Genomic DNA, 15,268 nt, shown 5'->3' on the forward strand with positions numbered 1-15,268 from the left:
CGCTCCATCACTCGTTATCTATAACTGATTAATCAGTTCACAGTCCATTTCTGGAAACCTCAATACATGATAAATCGCGTTTAGATAACGATCATATGAAGATAAATCTGACCAATATTTGATAATACATTGCGCAGTACAACAAATGCCTGTCAATATCTGGCGTGGCCTAATGGTTAAAACGTTCGCTCGTCACACCGAAGTCCGGGGTTCGATCCCCCACATGAGTATATTGTGTGAAGCCCATGTCTTGTGTTGTCCGCCGCAATATTGCTGGAATATTGCTAAAAGCGGCGCAAAACCAAACTCACTACTCACTCTGTCCATTTCATGGACAAATCAATGTGCACTACCGTTCGATGTCCGATCACAAAGCAGAAAGATTTTATTACGCTTCGCGTAGTTTGACCCCTTTTTCATCACATAAAACTTACAGCAAAACTCATTCAAATCTTAACTCTGAGGGTGTGGTTTCGAAATCCGGATGGGACTCAATCCAACAAAAGGACTAGGATCTGTACTTAACTAAGAAAGTGTTATCCCAGTTATAACGTATGTTACACTCTACCAGAGGCCGGTGGGGTAGCCTAGTGGTAAAAGCGTTTGCTCATCACACCGGAGGCCGGGTTCGTTCGATTCCCCAGTGGTTACAAACTGGGAAGCTCATTTCTGGTGTCTCCCACCGTGATATTGCTGGAATATTGTTAAGAACGACGTAAAACTCACTCACTCACTCACTCACTCACTCACTCACTCACTCACTCACTCACTCACTCACTCACTCACTCACTCACTCACTCACTCACTCACTCACTCACTCACTCACTCACTCACTCACTCACTCACTCACTCCATGCTAGCCTTACGTACACAAAACACCCGATATTTAAATTGCCAGGTTTATTGTCACTACACTACATTCGGCTTTCACATCGACGCCAACCATTCAGATTATATTTCTGGGGTAGCTTTGAGATTAACGTGTTTATTCGTCAAACCGACGGTCGGGGTTCGTTTCCCAACAAGGGCGAAACCGGTATATACATATATATCCAGGAGGAGTACTTGTTTATCACCTCAGTGGAATCCCCAAACATGCGGCAGGCCACAGCAGATAAAGCATAATCACCAGTGAGAATCAGGATTCCAAACCAGGACGAACGGTCTACTAAGGGAGGTAACTGAACACAGAGGTGAGAGATTATTTATTTGCATAAATGAGAGAGAGAATTTAGATTTACACCGTTTATAGCAATATCCTGGCAATACCTCGGCGGGGAACACCAGAAATGGGCTTAACACATTGTGCCCATGTGAGGAATCGAACCTGGGTCCTCGGCGTGACTAGCAAACACCTTAACCACTAGGCTATACCACTGCACTATAATTAAATGGTTTTAGAAACAAAGCAGGTCGAAGCACCCACGAGATCGCAGTCTCAGTCTTCACAACAATAATGATATGTTTAGAAAGTTTTTTTCTTTATTCAGCAAACTGTACTTTCTGTACGGCTGTACATAAACAGTCTGTAAAGATGCAGAAGCGAAAGTGGAGGTAGATCAGGATTGTCTCCCATTATAACATACCAGGGATATCTCCACTGAAACGTGGAGACTTTTTCTACCCTGGCAAAACAATTAGGATCGTTTTCCTTGACAAAGCCACCCGTGTGTTATTTACGGGTATAAACATAGCTACCTGTAAACATAATGAGACGATACAAAATTGACAAGTTACAACGGATTTACGAATCCGCTTGAGTTCCTTGATCGTAGATTTATACTCAGAGTCGAAAGTTATCGTACTCTCGTTTTCCCCATCTTGTGATGCCAATACTTAGAAACGCATATCTCTGGGGTTTTTTCTACCATGAATATTTACATCACACGATGTTCGGTTGGCCTGAGGACAGTCAACAGTTTCGTGAGTACAAATAAATTTTGAAGGTTTGAAACAAGGCAGGTTGTGGATTCATGCAGAATGCGACGGTGGCATAAATCCTAATATTACTATAGTCATCAATAATATCGTAAATGAAACATTTTTTTAAACGTCTTATCCACAAAAGGTTTGAAACTCCGATTATATATTTCATACCTCAAAATCCTATATGTTGTGAGCGACTTTATTCTAATGCCTTTCATACAAACGTGATTCCACCATTAATTTCATTTACCGGTACCTTGATTATCTCTCAAGGTGTGACGTAGAATTTTATTCAATATCTGAAAAATTGTTCATGACCAGCATCTAGAATAAAGCTATTTTCTCTCTAAGTACCGGTGTTCTAATACTACTAATGCCATAAAAAGCGCCATAGACTGGAGGCACGCACTGTGTATACACATGTATCAGTATATGAACAAAGGCCTGCTTTGACGACGCGACAAGATATTGTTGTGCATGGCAAACTAAGAAGCAAAACTACAAAACTATGCGTTGAGAACGAGTAATCTCCCCTTCACGTTCTACAGGTTTTCTACCTGTGATTCAAACGTTTTTCAGCTGAAGCCTTGCGGCATCCAGACGCAGCCATAAATACCTGCCAGATGCAGATGTAGAAAATAAGCCGTTTGTGAGAACAATGTCATTTACGTCATGAGGTCATTAAGTCACGATACCAATCCACATCAGATGAAGTCATTTGGCGCAGACACCAAATCCAGCGCACCTTGGCCACGACAAGTGACAATACGTGACCTTGACACGTGTTCTGAACCGATCAAATCTTCCGAACAGTGCCGATGACGACGCTGCAATTCTGGAAGTGCAAGACGTTGCGCTCAATCCGCCATCGGGGCGTCAAATACAAGATGGCGATGCCCATGATCTATGGGATCCTGGAGCCATCCTCCAGAAACACGTGGAAGGAGTACACCTTGCCTCCACCCCACGCGTACAGGATGCCGTCTTTGAAGTTGTAGTCCAGCATGGATACGTGGACGTTCGAGTCGTCCAGGGCGGGGAACACAAGACTTCCTCCCTTCAATACAGTGTCCTTGGCCGTGGCGGTGTCGAAGATGTATTTGATGTAGTTGGGCGTTTCGTTGAAGGATTCCACGGTGTAGAGGACGCCACAGATCATGAAGGTGTTGCTGGCCAGACTACGAGGGTAGCTCGTCAGCCATGTGTGTTCAATCTCCATGCTGGCATCGTTGATGCGGCTGATCATTATCTTCCCAGCCGTTTCCGGCGTGTTGTAGATGGCCCAAAGCCCGTACTCATCTACAGCGAGGTCGATGTCGTTGATGTCCCCGAACTCATACGCATATTGGTTCTCCATGCCAGTCTTGGTGACGTCAATTTCCCCCATATTCTCCATCCGGTCTAACTTGTACTTGATTATCTTGCTCGTGCCTTCTTTCTGGCAGAAGAGGCAGCCTCGGTAGATGACATGACCTGTGCCTTGACATTTGAATGGCAGGTCAAAGGTTATGGAGGTGAATTGGTATTGAAGGTCAATCTCTGACTCGTATTCCACGAGTCTGTCGGAGCTCCCGCTGCCTGACATGATGTAGATCGTTCCCGTGTCGTCCATAACGTCCTTCATGAAAGCGCCACGTTTCCCCTTGACGTTGATGACGTCCCCGGCGCCGATGGCCACAATTTGTTGAGGACAAGTTCCTGTAACGTTCGAAAACAAAGTCAGTTATTGTTTTCACAAATACAAGGGTTGTAAAGTATCATTATGTGCCCTCAGGGGACAATGTTCTTACGTTTAATGGAAGATCACAGATAGATGGAAGATCATGTTTGGTCGAGAATCGAATATTTATGAATCGCTAGCTTTTAATTAACGTATTGTTGACAGAGACACGGAAAACGGATCTGACGTGATATGTATCACTGACGTATCCCGGGTATGATCTGATTCATCTAATCTCAAAAATCTCAAAACGAGACTCTACCGCTAGAACACTTTGGCGGCCTGGTACGGAGCCGATATCAATGTCATTGTGCGTTACAGAACTACACTGGATAATCGAAAAAAAAAAAACACATAACAGGTGTAACCAGTGGACCCCTTGCTCTGTGAATCATTTTACGACCCCCATCTATCCGGGACAGTCTGTGATTTCCTAGTTAAGGTATGCTGCCTCAACCTCGACAAAATATAGAACTAAGGTGTTATTAAAGTTTAAAATTTAAATTTAAATGTCATTTTCTTATGAAACAAGGAATTGGAATTCAGTGTAACCAGAGATGTCTGTGGTGTCTTTATTTTTCATTTTCACGAGAGAAAATTCTGATCGGCTGAAAAGTAGGTATGAAGATTAGAGAAAGGGCTGATCAACTAGGCGTCAACGACTGCGTCATGGTATGTTTGGGTTCTCTAGGACAGGCATCAGCAGGACTGGTGCAGCCAACACACACAGGCAGACACAGAGACAGAGACACACATACAGGCACAAACACGCACGTGCATGCACGTTGCCTTAGTTGAATAGTGTTCAGCGCGAAGTTCCCCTCAGCTCTTCGTTCTCATGCTATACAGGAAATGTAGATGTTGTCAAGTAGGCTTCGTGTAACTCATTCGGGTCTAGGCGTCATTCTGCTACCAATTAACCTAATGCTTGGAGGATCAGTGGAATAGCGATACTGTATGGACTGATTACATTGTGTCTGCCCTATAACGCCAGGTCACCCCGCCACTATCACATGACAACCATATCCACAGAGTCTCCATGTCGGTGCTATGGGTGATGATATGATTTACAATAGTTACTAGTTCTGCTGATCCATAATAAAGCCACCGCAAAATAGGCATTTAGACATTATATTTAGAGACTGGTGAGTCAGGTCTTATACACTGTCACGTCTCATACACTGCCACGTCTCATACACTGTCGCGTCTCATACACTGTCACGTCTCATACACTGCCACGTCTCATACACTGCCACGTCTCATACACTGTCGCGTCTCATACACTGTCGCGTCTCATACACTGTCGCGTCTCGAAAATTCTCACGTCTCATACACTGTCGCGTCTCGTACATTGTCACGTCTCGTACACTGTCACGTCTCATACACTGCCACGTCTCATACACTGTCGCGTCTCATACACTGTCGCGTCTCATACACTGCCACGTCTCATACACTGTCATGTCTCGTACATTGTCACGTCTCCTACACTGTCACGTCTCATACACTGTCACGTCTCATACATTGTCACGTCTCATACACTGTCACGTCTCATACACTGTCGCGTCTCGTACATTGTCACGTCTCGTACATTGTCACGTCTCATACACTGCCACGTCTCATACACTGTCGCGTCTCATACACTGTCGCGTCTCGAACATTCTCACGTCTCATACACTGTCGCGTCTCGTACATTGTCACGTCTCGTACACTGTCACGTCTCATACACTGCCACGTCTCATACACTGTCGCGTCTCATACACTGTCGCGTCTCATACACTGCCACGTCTCATACACTGTCATGTCTCGTACATTGTCACGTCTCCTACACTGTCACGTCTCATACACTGTCACGTCTCCTACATTGTCACGTCTCATACACTGTCACGTCTCATACACTGTCGCGTCTCGTACATTGTCACGTCTCGTACATTGTCACGTCTCATACACTGCCACGTCTCATACACTGTCGCGTCTCATACACTGTCGCGTCTCATACACTGCCACGTCTCATACACTGTCATGTCTCGTACATTGTCACGTCTCCTACACTGTCACGTCTCATACACTGTCACGTCTCCTACATTGTCACGTCTCATACACTGTCACGTCTCATACACTGTCGCGTCTCATACACTGCCACGTCTCATACACTGTCATGTCTCGTACATTGTCACGTCTCCTACACTGTCACGTCTCATACACTGTCACGTCTCCTACATTGTCACGTCTCCTACACTGTCACGTCTCATACACTGTCACGTCTCATACACTGCCACGTCTCATACACTGTCGCGTCTCGAACATTCTCACGTCTCATACACTGTCATGTCTCGTACATTGTCACGTCTCGTACACTGTCACGTCTCATACACTGTCGCGTCTCATACACTGTCACGTCTTATACACTGTCGCGTCTCATACACTGTCACGTCTCGTATAGTCACTTCTCATACACTGTTACGTGTTATACATTGTCAGGTCTGATACACTGTCGTGTCTCATACATTGTCACCTCTCATACATTGTCACGTCTCATACACTGTCACGTCTTATACACTGTCACGTCTCATACACTGTCACGTCTCCTACATTGTCACGTCTCATACACTGTCACGTCTTATACATTGTCACGTCTCATACACTCTCACGTCTCATACACTGTCACGTCTTATACACTGTCGCGTCTCATACACTGTCACGTCTCGTATATTGTCACGTCTCGTACATTGTCACGTCTCATACACTGTCACGTCTCATACACTGTCGCGTCTCATACACTGTCACGTCTCATACATTGTCACGTCTCATACACTGTTACGTCTTATACATTGTCACGTCTCATACATTGTCACGTCTTATACTTTGTCACGTCTCATACACTGTCACTTCTCATACACTGTCACGTCTCATACACTGTTACGTCTTATACATTGTCACGTCTGATACACTGTCACGTCTCATACACTGTAACGTCTTATACATTGTCACGTCTGATAGACTGTCACGTCTTATACACTGTCACGTCTCATACACTGTCACGTCTTATACATTGTCATGTCTCATACACTGTTACGTCTTATACATTGTCACGTCTCATACACTGTCACGTCTTATACACTGTCACGTCTCATACACTGTCGCGTCTCATACACTGTCACGTCTCATACATTGTCACGTCTCATACACTGTTACGTCTTATACATTGTCACGTCTCATACATTGTCACGTCTTATACTTTGTCACGTCTCATACACTGTCACTTATCATACACTGTCACGTCTCATACACTGTCACGTCTTATACATTGTCACGTCTGATACACTGTCACGTCTCATACACTGTAACGTCTTATACATTGTCACGTCTGATAGACTGTCACGTCTTATACACTGTCACGTCTCATACACTGTCACGTCTCCTACATTGTCATGTCTCATACACTGTTACGTCTTATACATTGTCACGTCTCATACACTGTCACGTCTTATACACTGTCACGTCTCATACACTGTCGCGTCTCATACATTGTCACCTCTCATACATTGTCACGTCTCATACACTGTCACGTCTCATACACTGTCATGTCTAGTACATTGTCACGTCTGATACAGTGTCACGTCTCATACACTGTCACGTCTCATACACTGTCACGTCTCCTACATTGTCACGTCTCGTATACCTGTCACATCTCATGCATTGTCACGTCTCATACACTATCACGTCTCGAACATTGTCACGTCTCACACACTGTCACGTCTCGAACATTGTCACGTCTCGAACATTGTCACGTCTCACACAATGCACAAGTAACATCAAAGTTAACTCTGCTCGGTATAAACCAAAAGAACAAACTTTCTTCAGTTAATTGTTCACAAATTGCCAACGGTCATGCAATAAGACAAAAGATCGGAGTGATTGCTCCGCATATTACTGAATGGCCGACGGCGGCCACATGGAAATGTGTTAAAGATATAATTACAATCACACATTTGCAATTTCCCGTTATGGACTGAAGTGAGTTTTATCTCAGTAATCCTTCCGAACACGTGAACCTGCACACCTCTACGTCATGTTCACTTCAACAGTGAGCAAGTGAGTGAATGACTGTAAGGGCCTCATCCGGAAACGTGCCGAAACTGAAATGTGTGTCGTAATTTGTCTACACTTTTGCTGGACTATGTCCAGAAGTATATTGCATATGTGGCGCCGTGCGCCTAGTGACTAGGATCTGACCACCCGACAATGTCTTGTATATCTGACTGACACAGACTTCACAGACACGTGCACCAGACACGAACAGAAACTGAAACTAGAGACCAGACACAGACAAGCATTGGCACTCGACACGGACTCACAAAGTACAGACAGGCACTGACACCAGACACGGACTGACGGGCTGACACAGACAGCTGGGCGAGGACACAGAAACAAACTCAAACTGAAACAGACACCGGCGGGTGCTGACACCAGACACCAGACACAGACAAGCACTGACACCAGACACGGACAGACACTGACACCAGACACGGACTGACACAGACACCAGACACGGACAGGAACAGACACCAGACACGGACTGACACAGACAGCTGGGCTAGGACACAGAAACAAACTCAAACTGAAACAGACACAGGCGGGCGCTGACACCAGACACAGACAAGCACTGGCACTAGACATGGACTTACAAAGGAACCAGACACGGAATGACCAAGACACCAGGCACAGACACCAAACTGTGGACACAGACACCGAGCACAGGCAGGCACAGACAGATACTCGACACGGACTGACTGAGGAACCAGGTTGTGGATACAGACTGTAGGCATGAGAGAGACACAGCCACCATACAGTGGACAGAGACTGTAGGTATGAACACATAACACAGAGAGATACGGACGTTATACCGTGGACACAGACGGTAGACACACAGAGAGATACAGATGCCATTCTGTGGATACATCAAAACGTTGCCTGACCTGACTAATAGGCCGCTGGAACATGTACTCACCTATTTCTTTGTTGATATTTGGCCGCCTTCTCTTCTTCTTGAGTTCTCGGGACAACATCCGTCTCATTGTCAACATTGTCTGATTAACATACCCCAGCTCTGAGTATAGATCGACCTCTGACCTCGCGGCGCTCTGGAGACTTTTGGAGGTGACGTCAATCATCAGTTGAAGGGAGTCCATCATCTTGGACATCTCGGCGCTGTGTGACAGAATGGCGGTTCTCATGAACGTGTACTGGTTCTGAATGGCAGCCAGCATGGTGTCCTTCAACGTCACCGACTGATACTGCATACGTCTCATTGCGTCCAGGTCGGATTGTAGCTTCTCGTCACCGGAAGCCAGATGATGGGAGATGTTGGTCATAGAGGTAGCCACTCGGGACAACTTCCGTTTGATCCTTTCCATCTTCTTCGTGGAGTTCCGTATAATATCGGACATCGGACTGGCGTCACGGAAATAGTACAAGTTAGCTCTCGTGTGTTCCGAGTCTCGCTGAGGCCTTATCGGCCGCCTGTCTTTCTTCGCAGGTAACGCTCCCGCGTCCTTCAACTCAGCGTTTGTAGCGTAGATGTTGACTTTGGCCCCCCTTCCCTGACACACCACCCGGATGTTGTTTTGCACAAGGTCCAAGTCATATTCACATTTGTCGTTTTTAATAGGCTTAGTCTGAGAAAAATCCACAACACAAAGAGAAGCGATCACCACCCAGACACGCACTGATAAATGCCCCATTTCGTCTGGAGTATCAAATGTTCGGCGGCGACTTTTCAAGTACTTGATGGCAAAGAGAAACAGCTTCAATAGAATAATTACTTACGAAATGTTCAGGAGCCTGGAGGTCGATAGTCAAGCACTCACACTAATCAAACTGAGTGCTTGAAAACATGGAACTCTAGTAAGCCGCAGTCCCAGAATCCGTCACAGTCGTGGACGTTGTACAGGTTCCATGGTGTGACATAGGTCGAAGTCGTCCCCGCTACTTGTAGGACTTGTACACAACGTCTCTGTAACGTGCTTCAGGTCCTCAGTTTAATTGGCCACAGGAAGTGTAAGATGATTCGTCAGTGTTTTCGAGTATACGCTACAGCACTTCTCCCAATACCGGGAAACTGAACTGTAGAAATGACGCTAACCAAATTATTAACCCTTTAGATTGCTTCAGGTACAACTTTATATAACAACAGTTGCCATTCTATCAAAACGTCATTCCTCAAATCTGTCATCTGATGGAAACCAGGTTCATGTCTGTGATAGATACCTGAATAACATTCACTGAAATTCAGCTGATTGAGACCAGCTGCAAGTTGTAATAAAAAGGGTTAAAGAAACAAGAGAGGCCAGCTTGAAGAGCAGCACCTGCATGCAATGCTATGTATCGACAGTTGGGACTATAAAATATTAATTTGATTGGTCTGATTCTGTTTACAGCAGAGGCGCTGTGGTCGGTTTCTCTCGCCGACCAAGTGAAAGCTTTTGGCTGATGATTGTGCCCGTCTCGATCACGAATGTTCATTATCTCTTATCGATTCAGCTTAAGTCCTGATACTCTTTCAAATCAATTTTACCGTTGAAATGCACGTTTTCATTAAAGGGGCTTCAGTTAGACTTTGACAGAATCAATTTCACAGGAGACCTGCACAGTGTTGGCAATATGCCCTTCCATTAACGTTATGAGTTCAGTTGTTGGCAACGAACTTTCCCAGCGTACCAGAAGCCATCCCAGCTATATAGTAAACATAATCTATCACATCTAGTTCATATTTAAATCATATTTATTGTGCACTTACATCCTCACATTCCATCAAACCCGCGGTTGTGATTAGGCGGATGGGTAGGTCAGATTTGCCTGCCATCACTACAGGTTTCTGTAACGGATTTGCATTTCTGGCTTTGATGATATGTTGTAGTAACAATCTACTCACTCTTGGAGTGGGGGTAACCATTGGTTACAACGTTCAGTCGTCACACATGGGTGCTGTGCTTGAAACCCATTTCCGGTTTCCCTCCATGACACTGCTGGAATATGTCGGGTAGCCTATAACCCCTCAACTGTTTACAACGTCAGACGGGTATGTAAAGGTTTTCACGAACGGTTTGTACCTATTAGGTGATCATTCAGTTATCTAAGTATTCAAGTAAGCATGTCACATCAGACACTCGTCATCACTTGTTAACTAAATGGGACGTGACGGGTGAACTGTCTAAGGCGGCAGACTAGTGGCCCAGCGAGTTTACGTTACTGGGATCGAACACGTGGCCTGTGACCAGGTGTAAAACCCTTGGACAGTAGTGTACAGCACTCAACCCTGTGCACTTAAAAGAATTGATGCATCCCACTGTAAATGACCAGGTGGTGGGCACGTGAATACATGCAAGAGCCAAGTTGCGGGTACAGCTAAGTGCAATAAACCCGGATTGTGACTATGTGTCCCAGTCCACCCAGGTGTGATTGGATGCCTCGCAAGGAAGGGAGAGTAAAAGTATGATGGTAGCCTGAAAAGAGTGTTCAACTATATGACGGCGGCTTGTAAACAGCGTGCAACTATATTATAGTGGTTTGTAAACAATCTTCAACTATATGATGCTGGCTTATAAACAATACTTAGCTATATGACGGTGGCTTGTAAACAGTGTTCAACTATATCACCCTGGCTTGCAAACAATGTTCTTATATATGACCACAGCTTGTAAACAATGTTCATCTATATGATGGTGTCTTGTAAACAATGTTCAGCTATATGACCATGGCTTGTAAACAATGTTCAGGTATATGATAGTGGCTTGTAAACAGTGTTCAGGAGTGAGATTTCACGGCAGGAGTGAGATGCAAGGGTGCAAACTCCCCAGTCCTGAAAGTGTATGAGATGACTGCTGAATCTCTCTCGTGAAAACGGGTGGAAATTAACTGTGCACCCTCTTCTCAGAAAGCAGTATAAGAGGCTGGTTGTTATGTGCAAATAGCTTTACCAAACCAAACAATCGATATGTTGCATCGTGATATCTGATGAGAGGTTGCGATAAAAACACTTCATTCCCAGAAAGCCTCCGCCAGTCCTACAAGTAAAAACAGTGCAGTTCCTAATTAACAAGCTCATCTGGACGGTAACATTCAAATGGAAACGCGGTTTCTGGACAATTTCAGAGCCATTTCAGAGATCCCTACAAATTCGGACGTAGCTATCTCAGAGATCCCTCAGCTGTAAATTCGAACGTAGCTATCTCAGAGATCTCTGTAAATTCGATCGTAGCCATCTGAGACAAGCCTGTTAATTCGAGGATAGCTATCTCAGAGACGCCTTGAAATTCGAACATACCTATCTCAGAGACCCCTACATATTCGAACGTAGCCATCCCAGAGATCCCTGTAAATTCGACCGTAGCCATCTCAGTGAACCCTGTAAATTCCAATACAGCCATCTCAGAGAACCCTGTTAATTATTCCAACGTTATTCACAGAAGAAATGAAGAAGAAATGAGTGATACTTATGAAATAATGCCTATCTATACTAAACAATGTTTGGTGATTTGTTTGATAGATGTCCGATGGCGTCAGTCACTGGATTATCTGGTCCTGGCTCGATTATTTACAAACCGCCCTAATGTAGCTGGAATAATGTCGACTGCGACGTTATACAATCAAACTAAGTAAGAAATACGTAGTATCTGTGTCACCACCCGGGCAAACTATCGCTTCTGGGCGGGTTTCCATGGCTGCGGCTCCAAGCATGAATATATTATGGCCGCTTCATCCGCCGTACGTGTCCGACGGTGTCGTGTCGGGATGACCTGTCTTCAGACTACTCGAAATCACGGTTGTTGTTCTCCTTGTTGTTGTGAAACTTACTATAGTTCAATATGTGTTATTTGAACGGACACATATCACAATTACAGTGACGTCAACCACCCGTGTTATACGTAGCGTGTTATCTGACAGATACTGTATACAGGTCTTAGTATCAAACATATGTTATAGTATAATGCTACATCTGATATATCATGCAGAGTCTGGTGTTACATTGAATGGGTGTTGTATATTTCGCCACATCTGACTTATTGTGTTGTATATTGCATCATATACCCACCCTATAATTATACATGTTCCCAGTGTTACATCAGTACACTTATAAATATGTAACCCGATTAATCAATATCAAACTAAAACAATGATCTGTTTTTTCTTCCCAAAAGAGAAAACAGATCAAGACTACAAAAGCAGTTGCTGCATACACAGGTCAGGTTTGAATTCTGGGAGTAAAGGATACCATTTCTTTACAAATTTCTTCATTTCATCCTTCCCTTTGGCAACGAAGCTTTCAAAGGTGAAAATATCGTTTAAAGTCTTTATAAACTTATTATATTTTGGAATGTGACAAACTTAATTAGTTTGGTTCATCATGTCGAGCTATAAACAAACCTTCAAACCTGTTTCTGTTACAAAAGGGTATAGTTTGGTTTGTTTGGTTTGGTTGGTTTGTCTGGTTTATCTTATTTGGGGTTTTTTTAAACGGTATTTTCTAAAACATCGATAAATATCAAAACATGCTTCGTTAGGTTGTATAGATAAACGTTCCAGTGATTATTGTTGTACAGATAAATAGCCCAGTGATTACTGTTGTACAGATAAACGTTCCAGTGATTATTGTCGTACAGATGAACGACCCAATGATTATTGTTGTACAGAAAAATAGCCCAGTGATTACTGTTGTACAGATAAACGTTCCAGTGATTACTGTTGTACAGATAAACGTTCCAGTGATTATTGTTGTACAGTTATACGGCCTAGTGATTATTGCTGTACAAATAAACGATCCAGTGGTTGTTGCTGTACATACAAACGGTCCAGTGATTATTGCTGTACAGATAAACGTTCCAGTGATTATTGCTGAACCAATGATTAGTGTTGTACAGATAAATGGCCCAGTGATTAGTGTTGTACAGATAAACTGTCGTGTGATTATTATTGTAGAGATAAACTATGCAGTGATCATTGTTGCACAGATAAACGTTTCAGTGAATGTTCAACTTGCTCAAGTCTGACAACCCGATGTTGATGATGGCGTGAGCGCATCACGACGCATTTACCATTGGAGACATATTGCCATTAATCTATATTCAGATTGTGGATCTAAACCGTGTCGACAACTATCATGAGAGGGCACGATGGAAATCTGGATGTGAACAGTACAAACCTAGGCATTATACTGGGAGAGTGGCTGACATATTGACCTCTTGACCTTTGTGTAAGTACCAAAGTAAGTGGTGGTATTCTTGACCACTATATATCACCTAGCAACGCGAACTGTTTGACACGTGTTTTTAATGGTACATGGGGTGGTCATAGGCACAGTCTCCGCAGTGGAAGACGGTCACGTGCAGAGGTCAGCCATGTTGTGTAAACCTACACTATAGGTATGAACCGGGCTGTTAGTCTCACAGTCCCTAAACCAAGTTATTGTCCCTTAGGTCCAGCACTGCCATTAATACAAACGCTTTTAATGAAGGAAGTCTAGGAGAGTCTATAGACTAACGATTAATCTCGTTATACGAATACGATTAAACGAATCTGTATAATTTTGAAAAATAAGCATATTTACATTGATTAGGAGCCATGTGACGTTCAGAATCTGAGAAAATCTAGACTTGCTTTAGGACTTTAGCGTTGCAGGGAGGACTTGGCTGTAGGTAAAATAATGTGGTCTGTGGACTGTGAGATAGACTAACAGAAGTGCTGTAGCTTTAGCATGTGACAAGGCTTAATTAGCAGACTCAGTGTGACGCAGGAGGCTGGTGTGCCGAGAGTCTCTTACTGCAACCAGGGAGCCTATATAGAGAGTGAGTGTTATAGAGTATCCCTGCTGCAACAAGTGTGGAAGTGAAAAGTCATCATAGTCTATCATCTTCAACACGCTAGTCTGTTTGAAGTTATTGCTCGGAGACAGGTTCCCTGGGAAGGGAATTCTATCTAGGAGTAGTCACATTCGTATGACTATAGTTATCCTCACTCAACACACACATGGCTGAACCCCAGGGTGACTATATGATCAAGCTGGAATTGTGGTATCAAATATTTGTAACTTTAGTTGGAGATATTACTGAGCTACGCAGCATTTACTGCTAATGATGGAACTGACATGTCATTAAAGCAGGTACTTTACCATTTGGAGACATATTCAAACTCCTGGATAATGTATTCATGCATTTATTTGGCATTTCCAGATACAGACGTTGTTTGTCTGGCAATGTTCCAAATGACAAGTTCTTCAAACTGTGAACGGCAGTGCCAAGAGTACTTTGGTTACATACAGCTCGGCAAGAGGGACCGGAAACAAACGACTGGAAACAAATTTGTAGGAGGTCTGGCACGGCTCACGCCCTCTTCTTGTTTAGAGTATGGTTGATCAAGTTGTGGTTGGGTTGGTGTGCATTCGAATTTATTTTCCATGGTGGCCTTTGAGGGCGTGCGCACGCATACACACACATATACGTAAGCACGCACACACGTGCGCACATTAAATATTGTATATTATTATTTAATGTCAGTTTACATTTAATTCATAAATACAGTCCCATTTATAATACGAATTAAGGTGGATGATGAGGTAAGTAATTTCGT

General features: G+C 43.8%; 2 protein-coding genes across 2 annotated transcripts in view; both read right to left on the reverse strand.

The window, feature by feature from the left end:
* The window catches only part of LOC137293001 (vacuolar protein sorting-associated protein 33A-like), a 182,185-nt gene that overhangs the window by 104,693 nt on the left and 62,224 nt on the right, over positions 1–15,268 (reverse strand). The gene's annotated exons all lie outside the window — the stretch shown is intronic.
* Positions 886–9,696, reverse strand: LOC137292934 (noelin-3-like). The gene is made up of 2 exons (XM_067823870.1): positions 8,655–9,696; positions 886–3,624 (listed from the first exon to the last, which is right to left on the reverse strand). Exons 1-2 carry the CDS (start codon positions 9,385–9,387, stop codon positions 2,831–2,833), a joined length of 1,527 nt encoding a protein of 508 aa, XP_067679971.1. The 5' UTR covers positions 9,388–9,696; the 3' UTR covers positions 886–2,830.

This window comes from Haliotis asinina, chromosome 1 (genome assembly GCF_037392515.1).
Source record: "Haliotis asinina isolate JCU_RB_2024 chromosome 1, JCU_Hal_asi_v2, whole genome shotgun sequence".
In the NCBI taxonomy this organism is placed as follows: domain Eukaryota; kingdom Metazoa; phylum Mollusca; class Gastropoda; order Lepetellida; family Haliotidae; genus Haliotis; species Haliotis asinina.